General features: G+C 39.4%; 2 protein-coding genes across 2 annotated transcripts in view; both read right to left on the bottom strand.

Annotated features, from left to right (window-relative positions):
- Positions 1-108: 108 nt before the first annotated feature.
- On the bottom strand, positions 109-9,079 carry LOC311100204 (sperm-associated antigen 7 homolog). The gene is made up of 7 exons (XM_084141015.1): positions 8,784-9,079; positions 3,431-3,498; positions 3,126-3,214; positions 2,881-2,965; positions 2,608-2,697; positions 1,638-1,794; positions 109-1,524 (listed from the first exon to the last, which is right to left on the bottom strand). The coding sequence occupies exons 1-7, from the start codon at positions 8,938-8,940 to the stop codon at positions 1,403-1,405; spliced, it is 768 nt and encodes a 255-aa protein (XP_083997141.1). The 5' UTR covers positions 8,941-9,079; the 3' UTR covers positions 109-1,402.
- A 4,109-nt stretch (positions 9,080-13,188) lies between these two features.
- LOC311100202 (voltage-gated potassium channel subunit beta-2) overlaps positions 13,189-20,401 on the bottom strand; it is a gene marked incomplete at both ends in the record, with an annotated part of 32,028 nt that continues 24,815 nt past the window's right edge. Inside the window, 11 exons of the mRNA XM_084141008.1 lie at positions 13,189-13,278; positions 13,555-13,643; positions 13,753-13,873; positions 14,631-14,725; positions 14,844-14,964; positions 15,090-15,175; positions 15,385-15,471; positions 15,566-15,609; positions 15,704-15,748; positions 16,064-16,108; positions 16,281-16,360. Of these exons, the coding sequence (XP_083997134.1) occupies positions 13,189-13,278; positions 13,555-13,643; positions 13,753-13,873; positions 14,631-14,725; positions 14,844-14,964; positions 15,090-15,175; positions 15,385-15,471; positions 15,566-15,609; positions 15,704-15,748; positions 16,064-16,108; positions 16,281-16,360 (903 nt within the window). The remainder of the gene's footprint in view (positions 13,279-13,554; positions 13,644-13,752; positions 13,874-14,630; positions 14,726-14,843; positions 14,965-15,089; positions 15,176-15,384; positions 15,472-15,565; positions 15,610-15,703; positions 15,749-16,063; positions 16,109-16,280; positions 16,361-20,401) is intronic.

Below are 20,401 nucleotides of genomic sequence, written 5' to 3'. Positions count from 1 at the left end.
TCCTGTTTTTGTTCTCTAGACATCTAGCTACCCTCCCCAAAAAAGCTGAAAGGGCCTACAAGGGCTACCAACACACTGCAATGTTATGGGACACAACATAAAGGCCTATTAATCAACATTTCTCCAGCATTTATTCAAACATACAGGAAACATACAGGGATTAAAACAGTTACAGCTAGATGCCATCATGCTGACATCTTTACAGACAGAGCAAGGGAAAGAGCGCATAGAATAAAAGATCAACACAGCAATGTCCATTTAGCATAGGAAACTTATTTCAATCCTCATTTAAAATGTGACTGATTCAGTTTGACCAGACTAGATTACACAATGGAGTAGAGCTGTATTACACTTGCTGAAGGTAACAGTGATTTATAGACAGTGAGATCCCAGTGTTTTGCATCTCTAAATGAGACACTTCCCCATGAATATGACCCCAAAAATTGTATCATCAACTTGATGTTTGCTAATATCTCTACCATGTAGGCCTACAAACTGCAGTGGTTTCATTCTCAAGTTAAGTCTTTAGCCCCCTTGACTTTTAATTTGTGGGATCGAAACGCTGTATAGGCCTGAGAACAAAGACTTAGGGCTCTATTCAAACCATACCGCAGAAGTTCAGTGTTACCCACTGGGCACAGCCGTCAATCCTACGTCTATTCCACATTGGTTCAACGTAATTTCATTGAAATGACGTGGAAACAACATTGATTCAACCAGTGTGTGTCCAAGTGGGTACAGCGTGTTTTACATTTAGTGGAGACTGCATTCATGGTAAACGCCGCATATGTCAGCTCAATCGGGAATCACCTTTACATTTCTATCACACAATCTGTAACGCTTCAGCGATACAGATTGAATAGAGCCCATTATGTAGCTAAAAACACACAAAAACGTTCTAATAAAAAAATTGTTGTAACGCCTAATTGCCACTAGATGTCACAATAGGAATAATTTTCCTTGTAAAAGTGAAAACAGACAAAGGCTAAACCCTCGGCAACTTACTGTTGCCCCTCATGGTGGTGCTACTCTCCTCTTCGCTTTCACTGAGAAAAAGGACTCATTTGTGTGGGAGAAATTACAGGACTTTGGGGTAGACAGAAAGAAAGCCAATAGAGAAAATGCTCTTATCAGACTTCCACAAGACCAATTTGGTTGGAACATAAAAACAGTCAACCAGAGTCAAGGACAGAGGAGATACATAATTCAAGAACCTTCCGTACATACCCACAAGTTTCACCTATTGTATATGTCCTGGGAAAGATGTAGGATCTTTCAATGTAGTAGGCCTACTGTAGGTTAAGCCTGTACAAGAACAGTTTAGAGGTACTCCCTCTGCGCTCCTCATACGTTTTCTCTCTTTTACACTCAGTCACTTACTCACACACATATACAAGCCCTCTCAGGAGGTGGAGGTGCTCCCTGCCCCGGTGTCTTCATCTCCTGTCTTCTGACGTTTCTTGGCCCGGATCTCATTCATGGCCTGCTCTATGGAGCGGGTGTCCCTTTTGTTGGCCACAGGTACTGAGGGGGGAGCGACAAATACATTTTTGTTAGGCAAAGAACACAGCACACACCATGAGGAGATGTGATTCACTGAGGATGAGAAATCACATACTGAGCCTCTTCACACTCACCCATGCCATATGCCTGGTTGGCCTCTAGCGTATGTGCTGCATCCTTAGCAGAAGAGGTGCCGATCAGATGGCTGTACTTGTCACGGTAATTGGAGCTGGGAGATGCTGCCCTCTTCTGTGTCTTACTGGCGGTCTCCTCTTCCAACGCGGCCTGCTCCTGAAGAGCAGTGGGCAGGTTTAATTATCAAACACTTTCTTTGAGCAACAGCTCTGAACCCAACCTACACTCACTAGCACAGAGAGGCTGCTGCCTACATACAGACTTGAAAATCATTGGCCTCTTTAAATGGCCTCTTTAAATGGAACATTAGTCACTTTAATAATGCCACTTTAATAATGTTTACATATCTTGCATTACCCATCTCATATGTATATACTATCTTAATAATGTTTACATATCTTGCATTACCCATCTCATATGTATATACTGTATTCTATACTATCTATTGCATCTTAGCCTATGCCACTCTGATAATGACATTGCTCATCCATATATTTATATATTCTTATTCCATTCCTTAGATTTGTGTGTATTAGGTATTTGTTGTGGAACTGTTAAATATTACTTGCTAGATTTAGCTGCACTGTCGGAACTAGAAGCACAAGCATTTCGCTACACTCGCAATAACATCTGCTAACCATGTGTATGTGACCAATACATTTGATTTGAGATATTGTGCTGAGTGAAGGCAAGACTGCAGCATATTAGAGAACAAAGGGTTACCTGCAACATGTCAATGAGTACAGCTAGAGTGATTAGATCTATTAAGGTGTAGCAAGACTCAAGTGTGAACCATCAGTACTGCTATGTTATAACAAGTCTGCATTACTTTAATCTGATTTTTCTCTGTGTAAATTAATGTATTCTGCCAAATGATATACAGTTACGGACATGTATAGTATAATATGTGCTTCTCTTCAGTTTTGTTCCTCAATGAGTGTGAGTGACTGTTTGTGTCTCCAGTCTTACTTTAAGTCTGCGACGGTATTCAGCTTTCTGGGGGTCCCACTCCTCTCCTTTCCGGTAAGCCTCCAGCTCGTCGTCTGATGGAGCAAACTCCTGCCAGAGTCATTTTGAATACATATTTTCAGTTATGCATCAGGGAGAATAACAAATATACAACGCATAATAAAATGCCAGCACTATGCACTAAAATCATAGTACAACTCATGGGAAGGGCATGCCAATCTGGTGATATTTGTGAATGCAGCCATAAAGAATATCCAAAGAGGTCTTCTTTACCTTCTTAAAAATCATGACGTATCTGCTCTCCTCATCCTCTTCGAAAGAAAACGATGCCAGACCAGCGACTTCTGCAACATCATGCCTTTAACAAGCCAGGATGTCAGTAAAAGTTTACATGTAAAAAGAGATGCGCAACTGTTACATATTATGTTTGTAGTCCTCTCATAAAATAAAGTTAAAGTTTTATTACATTATGTTCTCTATTTATAGATTAAAATATATATTTATAATTTTTCACTTACAATATGCTCCTTTCAATCTTTCCCATGGGACTGTACTTCCTCTTCTGTTGCTTAGTGTCTTGAATGAATTCTGACACCTCTTTCTCCATCTGAAAAAGAGATGAAGGCGGTATAAACTGGATTGATCTTTGCCCACCAAAGATCAGTCAATGAAGAATTGGAAACAATTCTTGGATTTGTTTCTTGGGATTTAGAGCTGTCTTGTCCAAGTTACTGACTGGACATTCCACTGGGTGAGCAGAAAATGACCCCACAAAAGGAGTCAGACAGAACATAATGACCCAGCTTCAGACAGAGCCTCTCACCCTTTTCCTGAACTCTGCTTTCTTTTTCTTCTCATCCTCCTGCATCTTCTTCATTCTTGCCGCCTGTTCTGTTGAGGGATAGAAAACAAGGTTATATTATTACATTGTTTTCATACTGAAAATGTAGGCCTATTAATTCCCACGAGTAGATGTTATAACAGATTGATTGTCTGAATAGCCTATAATTATATATATATTATATATTTCCTATACCATACTTGTATTACCTGGACATCACTTTCATTATGTTGGTAAACTCTGGATTTAGTGTCATCTGAGCAAATGCATCCATAGAGCAAGAGGATCCTATGCTATAGCTGCTTACGTGTAATTCATATATCATTTCCGGACGAGGTTCTACTGGCATAACCTTAGTACATGTGACTTGCATAAGAACTGTTCAGTCTGATGTTCATTATTATCAAATAACGCACCCACTGGGCACACTACGTCATTTCAACGTGGATAATTGGATAATATTTGGTTGAGACGTTGTTCAATAAGATAACAACCTATATTCAGCCACTCAAAAAGACAGCCAAAGTTAGTTGAATTTCCAATGTGTTATCAATATGCTTTCAACCATCTTCCAATGGAAAAACAACATCTGTTTTTTGTTTAGTTGTCACCTAAATGTCTATCACTGCGCTTTCAACCATTTAAAAGCACAGCAATGTTCAAATAGGAATACAATGTCAGATATTTAGTTTGTTTATACAACAGATGAATGTGTTATCACTGTGCTTCATCTAATAGCAGAACCAAATGACCTGGATTGCAGTTGAGATTACATTAAAAGTACATGGCACAAGTAATAAATGTCATTCGAGATTCTGAGCAGATTATTAAAGCAATGTGAAGATCTCCACAGACCTGTGATGACCTATGCATGCTATCTTGAAAATGCACACTTTATATGATTGCATAAGAAGAAATGTATAGTAACAGTAACCTCAAAATGTGGCCATGGGTGTTATTCATTTAAAGGTTAAATGTTATATTAGTTTGTGTTAACTTTAGGTTATTTACTGTATTACAAAAGTAATAGACAAAAGCTATTGAATAGGACTAAATCAAATCAAACTTTAAATAAAGTTTGATTTGATGTAGTCCTATTCTTTAACTTAGATTTTTGGTTGAGATGGAGACTTGAATCCAACATATCAATTTGTAAGATTGAACTATCCAAGCAGAAGACATCTCCATCAAATGTTGATATTTGGTTGCGTTGACACCAAACAATTCAAAATCAATAAATATCATAACATTTTAAATCAACCCGAGGTTGAAACCCTAGGCCTATTGTATTGTCCATTTTCTGTTGAATTCTGGGTTGAATTCTAACAGTTGCTCGATGACATGCAAATGCTATATAAAGTGCATTCAGAAAGTATTCAGACTCCTTGACTTTTTCCACATTACAGCTTTATTCTAAAATGGATTAAATAAAAAAATATCCTCAATCTACACAAAATACCCCATAATGACAAAGCGAAAACTGGTTTTTAGAAATTATTGCACATTTTTTACAAATAAAAACAGAAATACCTTATTTACATACAGTGGGAAGAACAAGTATTTGATACACTGCCGATTTTGCAGGTTTTCCTACTTACAAAGCATGTAGAGGTCTGTAATTTTTATCATAGGTACACTTCAACTGTGAGTGACGGAATCTAAAACAAAAATCCAGAAAATCACATTGTATGATTTTTAAGTAATTCATTTGCATTTTATTGCATGACATAAGTATTTGATACATCAAAAAAGCAGAACTTAATATTTGGTACAGAAACCTTTGTTTGCAATTACAGAGATCATACGTTTCCTGTAGGTCTTGACCAGGTTTGCACACACTGCAGCAGGGATTTTGGCCCACTCCTCCATACCTTCTCCAGATCCTTCAGGTCTCGGGGCTGTCGCTGGGCAATACGGACTTTCAGCTCCCTCCAAAGATTTTCTATTGGGTTCAGGTCTGGAGACTGGCTAGGCCACTCCAGGACCTTGAGATACTTCTTACGGAGCCACTTCTTAGTTGCCCTGGCTGTGTGTTTCAGGTCGTTGTCATGCTGGAAGACCCAGCCACGACCCATCTGCAATGCTCTTACTGAGGGAAGGAGGTTGTTGGCCAAGATCTCGCGATACATGGCCCCATCCATCCTCCCCTCAATACGGTGCAGTCGTCCTGTCCCCTTTGCAGAAAAGCATCCCCAAAGAATGATGTTTCCACCTCCATGCTTCACGGTTGGGATGGTGTTCTTGGGGTTGTACTCATCCTTCTTCTTCCTCCAAACACGGCGAGTGGAGTTTAGACCAAAAAGCTATATTTTTGTCTCATCAGACCACATGACCTTCTCCCATTCCTCCTCTGGATCATCCAGATGGTCATTGGCAAACTTCAGACGGGCCTGGACATGCACTGGCTTGAGCAGGGGGACCTTGCGTGCGCTGCAGGATTTTAATCCATGACGGCGTAGTGTGTTACTAATGGTTTTCTTTGAGACTGTGGTCCCAGCTCTCTTCAGGTCATTGACCAGGTCCTGCCGTGTAGTTCTGGGCTGATCCCTCACCTTCCTCATGATCATTGATGCCCCACGAGGTGAGATCTTGCATGGAGCCCCAGACCGAGGGTGATTGACCGTCATCTTGAACTTCTTCCATTTTCTAATAATTGCGCCAACAGTTGTTGCCTTCTCACCAAGCTGCTTGCCTATTGTCCTGTAGCCCATCCCAGCCTTGTGCAGGTCTACAATTTTATCCCTGATGTCCTTACACAGCTCTCTGGTCTTGGCCATTGTGGAGAGGTTGGAGTCTGTTTGATTGAGTGTGTGGACAGGTGTCTTTTATTCAGGTAACGAGTTCAAACAGGTGCAGTTAATACAGGTAATGAGTGGAGAACAGGAGGGCTTCTTAAAGAAAAACTAAGAGGTCTGTGAGAGCCGGAATTCTTACTGGTTGGTAGGTGATCAAATACTTATGTCATGCAATAAAATGCAAATGAATTACTTAAAAATCATACAATGTGATTTTCTGGATTTTTGTTTTAGATTCCGTCTCTCACAGTTGAAGTGTACCTATGATAAAAATTACAGACCTCTACATGCTTTGTAAGTAGGAAAACCTGCAAAATCGTCAGTGTATCAAATACTTGTTCTCCCCACTGTAAGTATTCAGACCCTTTGCTCTGAGACTAACTTGAGCTCAGGTGCATCCTGTTTCCATTGATCATCCTTGAGATGTTTCTACAACTTGATTGGAGTCCACCTGTGGTAAATTCAATTGATTGGACATGATTTGGAAAGGCACACACCTGTCTATATAAGGTCCCACAGTTGACAGTGCATGTCAGAGCAAAAACCAAGCCATGAGGTCGAAGGAATTGTCTGTAGAGCTCCGAGACAGGATAGTGTCGAGGCACAGATTTGGGGAAGAGTACCAAAAAAGTACTGCAGCATTGAAGGTCCCCAAGAACACAGTGGCCTCCATCATTCTTAAATGGAAGTAGTTTGGAACCACCAAGGCTCTTCCTAGAGCTGGCCGCCCGGCCAAACTGAGCAATCGGGGGAGAAGGGCCTTGGTCAGGGAGGTGACCAAGAACCTGATGGTCACTCTGACAGAGCTCCAGAGTTCCTCTGTGGAGATGGGATAACCTTCCAGAAGGACAACCATCTCTGCAGCACTCCACCAATCAGGCCTTTATGGTAGAGTGGCCAGACGAAAGCCACTGTTCAGTAAAAGGCATATGACAGCCCGCTTGGAGTTTGCCAAAAGGCACCTAAAGACTCTCAGAACATGAGGTCTGATGAAACCAAGATTGTACTCTTTGGCCTGAATGCCAAGTGTCACGTCTGGATGAAACCTGGCACCATCCCTACGGTGAAGCATGTTTGTGGCAGCATCATGCTGTGGGGATGTTTTTCAGCGGCAGGGACTGGGAGACAAGTCAGGATCAAGGAAAAGATGAACGGGTCAAAGTACAGAGAGATCCTTGATGAAAACCTGCTCCAGACTGGGGTGAAGGTTCACCTTCCAACCGGACAACGACCCTAAGCACACAGCCAAGACAAGGCAGGAGTGGCTTTGGGACAAGTCTCTGAATCTCCTTGAGTGGCCCAGCCAGAGCCCGGACTTGAACCCAATCTAACATCTCTGGAGAGACCTGAAAATAGCTGTGCAGCGACGCTCCCCATCCAACTTGACAGAGCTTGAGAGGATCTGCAGAGAAGAATGGGAGAAACTCCCCAAATACAGGTGTGCCAAGCTTGTAGTGTCATACCCAAGAAGACTCACGGCTGTAATCGCTGCCAAAGGTGCTTCAACAAAGTACTGAGTAAAGGGTCTGATTTGATTTGAATACTTATGTAAATGTGATATTTCTGTTTTTTATTTTATAAATTTGCTCAAATTTCTAAACCAGTTTTTGCTTTTTCATTATGGGGTATTGTGTGTAGATTGATGAGGGGAAAATACCCTATTTAATCAATTTTAGAATAAGGCTGTAACGTAACAACATTTGAAAAAAGTCAAGGGGTCTGAATACTTTCCGAATGCACTGTAGGCCTAAATAACATAATTGGTGATTGATAAAGTATCGTCATATTGAATTTGCTCTGTTAAACCTACTCTTTGGAATGACTTCGAAAGCAACAGTGAAGTTTAAGTGGAGATCTCTCAATAAATCATTCTCACGATAGCACATGGGTAATAGTCAGTGACAAATATAGCTGGGCTTGCTTAAAACTTTGGAAGGGAGCCCAAAGGGTAGATAGATAAATTCTCCAGTAGGAGGTGCTGCCCAGCCTATTTTTCTGATAGCAGATATGTTGAAAATCTGACTTTTTTTAAAGGTAATAATTCAACATTTTATACAAGGTTTGTCTATGTTGAAATTTGGTTACCATGAGGACATAATCATGTGGTTTAAATTTCACCCTCAAACAAGTTTAAGTTTATGACGTTTTTCAAATCAAATGTATTTTCCACGTAGATTCCACGTCACAATACGTTGACAAATTACGTTGAAACAACATTGATTAAACCAGTTTGTGACTGTAAAAGAGGCGGTGCTGCTTTGCGTGCGCAAACAAAAACATTGAATGATGGATCATTTGGCCAATGAGAGCACTAGAAGGACTGATTTTGACCAATCGGAGACATCTTAAATAAGAACGCAATTCACTACAAGGGCAAATCGTTCGTGACTAGTTACTTTTCTGTACAGATGATCGGGAGGTTGAGAACTCCACGGAAGGGATCCTGTATCCAGCTAAATTTACGAAAAACTCTTATCTTTACAATCGAATAATTACAAACGAATTGAGGATAAATAACTATAGATTAATATTGATTATACCTCGGGCCTTTCGTCGGCTCTCCTTGTCGCCGACTGTAGGAGGTTTTTCCATCGAACTCAAGATTGAGCCCAGGAGGTCCGCCATCTTGGACTGAATGATCACTACCGGAAGCACGTTGTTTAAAATCATTCGTGGTGAGGGAATACGCATGCGCATTCAACAAAGAATATTAGAATAATCAGCATAACAGGCTATTTATTATAGCCTTCTATGGACAAATAATGGATAGTATTAGTGAATGTACTGAAATAATATATCCAGTAGTCATCTTTTTTGTTTCTTGAGTTTAATTACGGTGCCTTTTTTTCTGTTGTCTGATTGTCTGTGTATGCTACACGGAAAAACCCAAATAAAAAACACTTTTTTTTCAATGTATTGCAATTTGCAATATACGTTTATCTAATATTTATAATAGCTCTAATCAATGATAGAACATTTTCTTCAAGAAATAAATATCAGGTAGCCTAGCAGTAGCGGTTAGGAGTGTTGGGCCAGTAACTGAAAGGTTGCTGGTTCGAATCCCTGAGCCAAGTAATTTAGGTGAAAAATCTGTTTATGTTCCTTTGAGTGAGGTGATTAACCCTAATTGCTCCTGTAAGTTGCTCTGGATAAGAGTGTCTGCTAAAATGTAAGACATTAAATATAAAGCATTAATATCCCTTTTCATGACAACATACAACTAGAGATTGATCAGTTGAAGGGAGGATTATGTCTTACAGTTCAAGTCACACTAAATGTATGAAAAGAGGAACTCTGTAAACAGTTGTAGAAGACAGAAGTCTAGTAAACCATGCAGTGTGTATACGGATGCGTCATTGAACTTCATTGACATTGTATCAGTCAATGTGATTTCTCTCTGTCAAGAGGTGAAGAATCTTGTTGATCTTAAGATGAGTTATGAATCAGCTCTTTCATTCACACACGAATGGAAGGAGCAGCAGGTAGAACTTGTAACATAGTATACCTTGTCCAGCAAAATGATGGTGTTTGGACGATTTAATCTGACATAAATTCTGGTTTTCCAGTATGTGCAGTGCATAGTTCTAACACAAAAGCTGTCATTATTGGCAACACAACAAGTAACCTTGATGTCTCTCCCTGCCCACTCCCCGTTTCTCACTCTGCAAAGGTCAGACCTCCAGTTGTCTTGAGGGTTTATTTCAACACAGGAAATGGGGCAGAAGGAGAGAGTCAGCAAAGGGAAGTAGTAGTGACAGACAGCAGACTGGAGGGGGAAGATGTGAAGTGCATGAAGACTCACCAGGACGCTTCTGTACTCTGGCTGGCCATTATTCACTCACATAGTGTCTGAGCCCTGTGAAAAATAAATTCCACAAGGTTGAGAAGAGCCTGTAAATGCACTGGGAAAGGGTGTGGGTCCATGAAGGTGTCCATTAGAGATGTGGATTGACATTCATTTAAAAACAAATTAGATTAAGAAGGCATAGAACAAGGGGGTGACCGGTGTGGATAATATATGGCTGTCTGCTAAACGTAAACCACCTTGTCTTCTTTCTGCTCACACACAAATGGATAACCAGATCCCTCAACGAGTGACTTTGTGATGAGCATCTAAATAGCATCAGATTTGATGCATACAGTATAAGGGATGCATCAATAGAAAGCCACTAGAATCTTTTCTATAACCTGTTTGTAGCATGCAATAACTATTAACAAACCTGTTCAAAATGTCAATATTGTAAAACACTTTAGCCATTTTATGGTTATCGTGGGAGCATGGATATACTGTACGGAAGCTTGATATTATTGAAAATCAATACAAAATATTTATCTTATCATAATTTTCACCATAGTCGGAAGGCAGACAGACCATGAAATATACTGTGTTTGTGTGTGTGACGTGTGTGTGGCCCTGCCAAACTGCTGGTAGATATGTTTGCATGACCACCTACAAAATACATAGGAGTTATATAAGATATAATTTTGTCTGATATTTTAAGGGCAAGCATAATACATTCAAAACAGGGCTTCTTTCTCTCTTTTTTTTGTTTAAAGACAACAAAATATAAGTTATGCAGGCAAGTTACAGTCTTAAGGAGTAATCTAGGCATTTATGTACATTGGGTAGTTGATTTTCAGTTCAACTTAGATTCTGTTAATAATATTACATGAACACAGCACAAAACTACATGTCAATCTGGTTGGATCTGTCATTTGCTCACTTCAGAATACTCACATGAATTCAACATGTTCCATATTCCAATGAATAACAGTAAAGTATTTACATACACCAGGGATTAAAACATAAACAAACAAGTATCAAAAATCACCGGGAACACTCATCAGGAATGACAGGGGGGATGACAATGGTGGAACAAATCTCTCTCTCATTCCAAAATCACTAGTGCCCTGGAGCATTTCCTGAGCCTTATCACAAACCAAGGGTTTACATGAGAGGTTCACATAGCAGGAGTAAGTCCTGATACTGGGGGTAATATCTACATGTAATTAACAGAAGTTAAATAGAGACGAAAATTGACAGAAATATATAAATTGGGAGAGATTCGAGAATAGTCATATTTGGTATGGAAAGAAAAACTACAATGAGCTACAGAAATATGCTAAGCAGCTGTGTGTCCAGGCTGTCCAATAAAATACCCAATATAATCTGCTTCCAAAACAACAGTCTAAATCTCAATCAAAGTCAGAATCATCATTTATGTCCCTGACCCCAAATATACCACCTCCCACCAGTCTAAATCCTGATTGCCCTTAGGTCCTGTGCATTTATTTACATATTTTGCAAAATATAGAAATACTATTTTACAGGCTGATGACAGTGTAAGCGAGTACATGTGTTTCTGTTTTGTTGTTTGTCAGTGTGCTCACCCATCATTTCTCCACTGCTAAAAGAGTTCCAAACTTCCTATGTCTAAAACAATAGTCTCATCAATTCAAACACCCCACTGGGCACAGACGTCAGTTCAACGTCTATTTTTGATTTACATTTGGTTGTCAAATAGTGTGAATTCAAGTTTAAATTAACAAAACATGGAACCTTGTCATTGGATTTAGGTTAAAGGTTGGGTGAAAAAAATAGGAAATTCCCTGACATTGACGACTTTTTACAAATCCAATCAGTTTTCCAAGTTGATTCAACATCATCACATAGATTGTTTTTTAAATTACAACATTGATTCAACCAGTTTTTGGCCAGTGGAACTTGACTTCACTCTGCTTCCCATCTCTCTGTCTGACTCATTCCCAGTGAGCTGAACACAGACAACATTATGGGGTGAACATTGCACTTTGAGGACAGCAGAATTCTTGATGTAAAGGTTATGATTTGCATGTTATGTGGCCTCATTTAAATGTTTTTGTTGCTAAAACAAAGCATCATAAAGACATTAAAAGACTGCTAGTAACCACAGTGGCTTGTACCCAGTGTCTTAGGCTGAGTAGGAATGATCTACTGTGCCTCTCATTGCGGGGTCCACACTCCAGTCTTTAATGGAGGAGTAAAGAGGTTCTTCCAAACAATCAGGGAAAGCCTTGGTTTTCATTGTCATTGACGCAGAAATGGTTTGATATGGAGGACAATACACGTCACATGGACACAGACCGTGTCAGCGGGCTGCAGACAGTAAATAAAGCAAAATGCCACGATGTGCCTGCCAGTGCAGAGCCTGGATCAGCCCGTCCCACCTGCTAGTGCAAAAATACTGCTTAGAAGGGCACTGCAAATCTGCACAAATAACTAAAGCCATGCCACATTTACACCCTGCTTGGGCTGGTCTCTCTTAAAGGGACATGCGCACAGTTTACACACAGAGAAGATACAAAGGAAGAAACTGCTGTTAAAGGACGCAGAGTGACGGGTCAGTCACATACGGAGATGATGAGTCAAACACTCATGTGATGCTAACCTTTGGCTCTCTGCTGGGTACTAGGCATCATACGGACTCACAGGCAGCTGCAGAGAAAAAGTGTATGTCCTATGACAGCACTAGTCACACAGTCAGTGTTGCTTCGTGGCATCAAAGAGTTCTCATCTCATTGATAACACTGTCATTGTTGATGAAGTATGGTGCAGTTTGCTTGAAGATACCGAGCGCCTCCTTCATTCAACCACCATCACTCTCCATCTCCAACTTTGCCCTCATTGGTCTCTCTGGAAGACAGAAACCTAATGCTCCATGCTATGGCCTCACCCTCTGTTTGTGGACATTATCAGTCAGTGAGGGATCTGTAATATATATGATCTAATCTTTGTTTTTGCACATTAAAATATTTCATTTTTTTATACATGATACAATGCAATGCTTGAAGCAAAAATGTTGCTGAGGACATGCAAGCGATTATACTGGAGAGAGAAAACGTTCCTTGATGTCATCGTCTTTTCTCCATGTTTCTCTGATTGTCCTTGGCACCATCGTTTCCTCTTCATGCTCGCGACTCTTTCTTGGACTGGGGCTTGTTTCCCAAGAGTGAGTCAATCTCAGCCACGGTCTGAGGAGTCATCTGTGAAATAAGCTGCAGACATAACATGGCATGTCAGTTTAGGACTAGGACATAATGGTTTGGTGATTGCTTGCTTGTTTGCTTAATCTATAATGGAATTTTAAGTGACATTAATAAGAATGCCTAAAAATACAGGTTCTTTTTTTGTATCATAAAAAAAAATATATATATATATTTATATACAGGTATGCTTATATCACGACAATGTTATTAGTTTGATGAGCTCTGATTGAGTGTGCATTGCAGTGTAAAATGAAGATGGTGTGATGTTGAGGGGACGTTCGTTACCGTAAGGGCACCCAGGTTTTCCACCAGCTGGTCAGTGTTGGAGACACCCATCAGCACTGAGCTCACTCCCTCACTGCGCAGACACCAGGCTGAGAGGACAGAGATGGACAAAACAATTAACACACAAACACATTCACACACGCACACACACACACAGAGTCACACACACACATGCGCATACACAAACACACACTGTACCGATGGCTAGTTGTGCGGCGGTGCAGCCCAGTCTGTCGGCCATTAGGTGGAGCTCTTTAATCTTGGCCAGCTGCTTGTGTCCCTCCTCACTGTTGACACGCTCCTTCAGCCACTGGTAACCCTGCACCAATATTAAACGGAACGAACACAGAAATATTGAATTGTGTCATGCACGGTTGTAGGCCTACTGGACCAGTGGTGGAAAAAGTACCCAACTGTCATACTTGAGTAAAAGTAAAGATACCTTAATAGAAAATGACTCAAGTAAAAGTTAAAGTCACCAAGTAAAATTCTACTTGTGTAAAAGTCTAAAAGTATTTGGTTTAAAATATACGTAAGTATCATAAGTAAATCTAATTGCTAAAATGTACTTAAGTATCAAAAGTTAAAGTTAAAGTATAAATCATTTCAAATTCCTTATATGAAGCAAACCAGATGGCACCATTTTCTTGTTTTAAAATGTATGGAAAGCCAGGGTCACACTCCAACACTCAGACATAATTTACAAATGAAGCATGTGTGTTTAGTGAGTCCACCAGATCAGGCAGTAGGGATGACCAGGGATGTTCGGTTGATAAGTGCGTGAATTTGACTATTTTCCTGTCCTGCTAAGCATTCAAAATGTAACGAGTACTTTTGGGTGTCAAGGAAAATGTATGGAGTGAAAAGTACAATATTTTCTTAAGGAATGTAGTGAAGTAAAGTACAGATACCTAAGAAAATGACTTAAGTAGTACTTTAAAGTATTTTTCCTTAAGTACTTTACACCACTGTAATGGACAAACAGTGGGGTAGCAGCTACAGAACTCCAATTAAGTAGAAAACACAGGGGAATATACACTAATTAAAAACATGTTTATTTTGTCTGGAGAACTCACTTTTATATTAGCCCTGGAGATGTCAGGTACACCCTCACTGTACTTCCCTGTAATCAGTCCACACGCAAGGGGAGACCAGGTCATTGCCCCTACACCTAGACAAGAGAGGGAGAAAGACAAATATAATGTCTGAAGAGTTCACCGCAAGCAGCATTGTGAGGACATCCGGTGCTGTTTGCTGTTTGCTGAGCTGTGTGAGTGTGGATGACTGACCTATCTTGTGGTAGAGTTCAGGGAGCTGCACCTCCACCTTGTCCCTCTGGAAGTAGTGATACTCAGCCTGCTCACATACAGGTGGGATCAGGTTGAACTGACGCGCCACTGAGTACGCCTCCTGGTGGCAGGGGAACAGAATAACACCATCACCACAGAGCACCAATGGCCTTATGTCGTTGACTGTCAAGAGCAGGTGTTTACTGGGCTGTATTAGGTAACAGGGAGAGATAACAGGGGACTCACCATGATCTCCATGGCACTCCAGCGAGAGGTGCCCCAGTACATGGCCATGCCCTGATTTATTACAAAGGTCATGGCCCGGACAATCTCTGCAAATGTCATGAACCAACTTGTTACACACTGGTAATAAACATACTGTAACAAAGATATGACATGCTTAGAATGTAAACATTAAGACACTTTTTAACGAGTGCATTCAGTAATACACACCACAAAGGGTTGTGAGCAGAGCAGAAGACACATTTCTGTTGTAACAGATGGACAATAAAGTAGAAGGACTGGTGTGACTGTGACTGACCTTCCATAGGGCTATTGACGTCATTCCGGTTGGCAAAGACAATGTCCACATAATCTAACTGGAGTCTGGACAGGGATCCTCTCAAACCTGCAATGTAATGGGCATCATCATCATCTTCATCATTATTGTCTTCATCATCATTATTGCCACTGTATCCTATTATAAGTCAATTTGACTCTACCTTCAATGATGTGCTTTCTGGAGAGTCCCCTTTCTGTCTCTGCCCTGTAGAGTGATAGCAACAATACAGAGTCACTTTGTCAGAACAATGGAGAAATTATGACTGTTATATCTGGCATCTTTTTCCCAGGATACTTACTGCCCTCCCCAATAGATCTTGGTTGTCACAACATAACTAGAACGCCTGCCAAATAAATGTGAGGAGAGGTTAGAGGGTACAAGGAAATAGACTATATTTTCATCACATAGTAATTTGATGTCAACCACAGAGAAGCTAAAAGCATTTGAAAAAGTGCCAACAGATCCAGCGATGATAAAATAGTATGAAAATAAACATCAATTTATTCAAACAATCTATCATATGTTAAAAAACAAGGTCTGTCTGTTCTTAAGAAATGTGAAAAGCAAAGTTCACAGAAAAATATTTATGATGTAATATAGTTAGACAGACAGCTATTCATATCCACATGGGTCACATTAGAAATATGAGTAATATCACCTCCATCCTTTCTTCTTGACGATGTTCCCTATGGTGATTTCAGCCCTGTGGAGAGAAGACATGATGGAATAAAAATATGGGGGGGAAAAGGGAATAAAACAGTGGGTAGACTGAAAGATGGACAGAAAGAGATGGAGTGATAGACAGCGGCAGGAAGTGTATAGAGACAAAGACAAGGAATAGAAGAGAGCAGTGAAAGGAGGTGTGAAAAACTGACCTGCCGGAGGCATACACCTCTGCTGTGTCAAAGAGGTTCACCCCGGCCTCATAGGCAATGGTCATCAGGTTCTCAGCCATCTGAGGGGACAGAGAGACAGACACTGAGAGAGAGAAACTGAGGGAGAGAGAGAGAGAGAGAGAGAGAGAGAGAGAGAGAGAGAGAGAGAGAGAGAGACTGCTGAGAGAGAGAGAGAGAGAGAGAGAGAGAGAGAGAGAGAGAGAGAAAGAAAGAAAGAAAGAAAGAAAGAAAGAAAGAAAGAAAGAAAGAAAGAAAGAAAGAAAGAAAGAGAGAGCGAGAGAGAGAAAGAGAGAGAGAGAGAGAGAGAGAGAGAGAGAGAGAAAGAAAGAGAGAGAGAGAGAGAGAGAGAGAGAGAGAAAGAGAAAGAAAGAAATAGAGAGAAAGAGAGAGAGAGAAAGAGAGAGAGAGACTAAAAGAGAGACTGAGAGTGAGACAGACAGAGAGACTAATATTGTGAGAGCGATACAGAGAGAGAGAGCAAGAGAGACACAGGAATTATTTGCTAGGATAATAATTGCTTGTCAATAAATTAAATGTAATACGGGTTATATGTTAAAATCCTACGCATGAACTACCAACATTATTACGCATATTAATTGATAATGATGGAAAATAGGATATGCATTCTTTTTTTAAAATAGTTATATGTTTTGTGGGTGGCACTGTGTGCTGTTTTCGATGGATGGGTCCTGGCCTCTCGGGGCCTTAGGGATCCGGAGGGACGTGGGTGGGATGCCGATCACTGGGATGACGGCTCAACTTGGGATGGGGAGGGGCTTTAGCGGGGGAATTAGTGGAGAACAATTGAAGGGTTACTCCGTAGCAATGCAAATATCACGGTACAGCTATATGGACACTCAATCATTACTGTATTTTTTATTGGTAAATTTACAAACATATATAATGATAAATAGACTTGAAACTTGTATCTCATTATGGTGTATGGTGAAATAAGTATAGCCAGTTATAATTGTAATGGCTTAGCTGATAATAACAAAAGAATAACAATATTTACATGGCTCAAAGAGAAGGAATATAATATTTATTGTATACAGGAAACTCATTCAACAATTCGAGATAAAGTTGCGTGGAAAAAGGAATGGGGGGGGGGGGGGGGGGGGGGGGGGGGGGGAATATACTTCTCCCATGGGCAAAGGGGTGATGATATTAATTAATAGCAATTTCGATCCGAATGTGCAAATTGTCCAAATAGATACGCAAGGTTGATGGATTATTTTAAATATGTTATTGGACCATAAACAGATATGGCTCATTAACCTTTACGGACCAAATAATGATGATCCACACTTCTTTGACAATATATATAATAAATTATCAACCCTGCAAGCAATTCAAGACAATATTATTATGGTGGGGGATTATAATACTGTTTTAAATAGCTCAATGGACCGTAAAGGAAATCACACCACAAACAATCACCCACATGCTCTTAAGGAAATTGTGAATGTCATGGATACATTAGAACTAGTAGATATATGGAGGATGAAATATACTGATCTAGTGAGATATACAGAGACTTAATCAAGCTAGTCGTCTTGACTTCTTTCTTATCTCATTCTCGTTGGCACCAAAAGTTAAAAAGTGTTGATAGGGGACAGAATGCGGTCGGACCATCATATAATTTGCATATACATTACTATTACTGAATTTCCACGTGGGCGAGGATAATGGAAATTTAATCAAAGCCTATTGGATGATAATTTATTTATAATTAGAACAAAGGAATTTATAACTGACTTTTTCCGACGTAACATAGGTACAGCAAATCCCCTTATTGTATGGGACACCTTTAAATGTGCCTTTAGAGGCCATGCAATTCAGTACTCATCTCGAAAACAAAAGCAATTTAGGTCAAAAGAGTTTATACTAACAAAGGAAATAGAAAGTCTAACAGAACAGATTGATGGCAATAAAAACTGTAACATAGAGGCTCAGAATAAATTAGAGGAAAAACAAAAAGAAATGGAGAAACTTATTCAAGATAGATCAAGTGTAATATATTATAAAAATAAAGCAAACTTAATGGAATATGGGGAAAAATTCACAAAATTCTTTTTTAATCTTCAACATAGGAATGCTACCAAAAATAACTTTATGAAACTGGTTACAATTGACGGAGTCACCCATGATTCACCAAATGATATTTTGAAAGAGGAAACAAAGTACTTTAAGCATATGTTTTCGTTCCAGTCGCCTCCATCTCCTCTAACTGAAGCTAATTGTAGAGATTTTTTTTCTATTGATAATGTAAAATTAACAGCCATACAGAAAGACTCATGTGAAGGTGAAATTACAGAGGAGGAACTTCTGGATGCAATTAAAGACTTTAAGTCCGGGAAAACTCCAGGGTTGGATGGCATACCAGTCGAGGTATACCAAACCTTTTTTGATATACTAAGAGGACCGTTATTAGCATGTTTTAACCACTCCTATGTAAATGGTAGATTATCTGACACTCAAGAAGAAGGTCTGATCTCATTATTACTGAAACAGGATACAAGTGGAAAATATAAAGATCCAGTCCATAAAAAAAATTGGAGGCCCCTTACACTTCAGTGTTGTGATGCAAAAATTCTAGCAAAATGTATAGCGCATAGAATTAAAAAGGTATTGTCGGATATTATTCATTCTAATTAGACAGGTTTTTTACATGGAAGATACATTGGAGATAATATAAGGCAAGTATTGGAAACAATAGAACACTATGGAAAATATGGGAAACCAGGCCTGCTATTCATAGCAGACTTCGAAAAGGCATTTGATAAAGTACGACTGGGGTTTATATATAAATGCCTGGAGCATTTCAATTTTGGAGAATCTCTTATAAAATGGGTCAAAATCATGTATAGTAACCCTAGGTGTAAAATAGTAAATAATGACAATTTCTCAGAAAGTTTTAAACTGTCAAGAGGAGTGAAACGAGGTTGTCCACTATCGGCATATCTATTTATTGTAGCTATTAAAATCAGATCCAATAATAATATCAGAGGATTAGAAATCCAGGGCTTAAAAACAAAGGTGTCATTGTACGCTGATGATTCATGTTTTCTTTTAAATCCACAACTAGAATCCCTCCACAGCCTCATAGAGGATCTAGATACATTTTCGAACCTCTCTGGATTACAACCAAATTATGACAAATGTACTATATTACGTATTGGATCAAAACATTTATATTACCATGTAGTTTACCAATAAAATGGTCTGATGGTGATGTGGATATACTCGGAATACATATCCCAAAGGAAATAAATGATCTCACTTCAATACATTTTAATAGAAAGTTAGCAAAATAGATAAGATCTTGCTACCATGGAAAGGTAAATACCTGTCAATTTGTGGAAAAATCACCCTGATTAACTCTTTAGTATTATCCCAGTTTACCTATTTGCTTATGGTCTTGCTACGCCTAGCTAACAGTTTTTTAAATTATATGAGAAAAAAATATTCCGTTTATTTGGAACGGCAAGCCAGACAAAATTAAAAGGGCCTATTTATATAATGAATATGAATTCGGAGGACAGAAATTATTAAATATTAAAGCATTAGACCTATCACTAAAGCTTCAGTCATACAAAAGTATACTTAAATCCGAACTGGTTCTCAAGCAAATTAGTAAGATTGTCTCACCAATGTTCAAGAATGGCCTTTTTCCCTTTATTCAGATTACAACCACTCATTTTCAGTTATTTGAAAAGGAAATCATCTCCCAAATATCACTATTTCTAAAACAAGCCATAGAAAGTTGGTTGCAATTTCAATTTAATCCTCCAGAAACAACAGAACAAATAATGAAACAAATATTGTGGTTAAATTCAAATAATTAATTGACAAAAGAAACGTAATTTTTTGACAGAATGATTAAAAAAGGTATAATCTCCGTAAATTATATCATCAGTAGGACTGGTGGAGTTATGTCGCACATGCAGCTAACAAAAACATATGGAAATGTCCTGCTCTACCCAAAATTACAACCAATAATTGCAGCCTTACCGCAAAAATGGAAGAGGAAAGTGGAAGGGGGAGAAAGTAAGGAACTTGTCTGTCGGCCTTGCATTAAAGAACATAATTGGTTAAGG

This window comes from Coregonus lavaretus (genome assembly GCF_964263955.1).
Source record: "Coregonus lavaretus genome assembly, chromosome: 24".
Lineage (NCBI taxonomy): Eukaryota > Metazoa > Chordata > Actinopteri > Salmoniformes > Salmonidae > Coregonus > Coregonus lavaretus.
The sequence above is the reverse complement of the archived record's forward strand: the minus strand, read 5'-3'. Positions and strand labels throughout refer to the sequence as shown.

What these genes read in the sequence shown, in the direction of transcription:
- LOC311100204 (XM_084141015.1), bottom strand. Translation starts at nt 8,940, where the DNA reads ATGCGCATGCGTATTCCCTCACCACGAATGATTTTAAACAACGTGCTT. An exon ending in GAGCCGACGAAAGGCCCGAG is followed by an intron (nt 3,499 to 8,783) that starts GTATAATCAATA and finishes ATCCCTCAACAG; the next exon opens with AACAGGCGGCAAGAATGAAG. An exon ending in AATACCGTCGCAGACTTAAA is followed by an intron (nt 1,795 to 2,607) that starts GTAAGACTGGAG and finishes ACTGCTCTTCAG; the next exon opens with GAGCAGGCCGCGTTGGAAGA.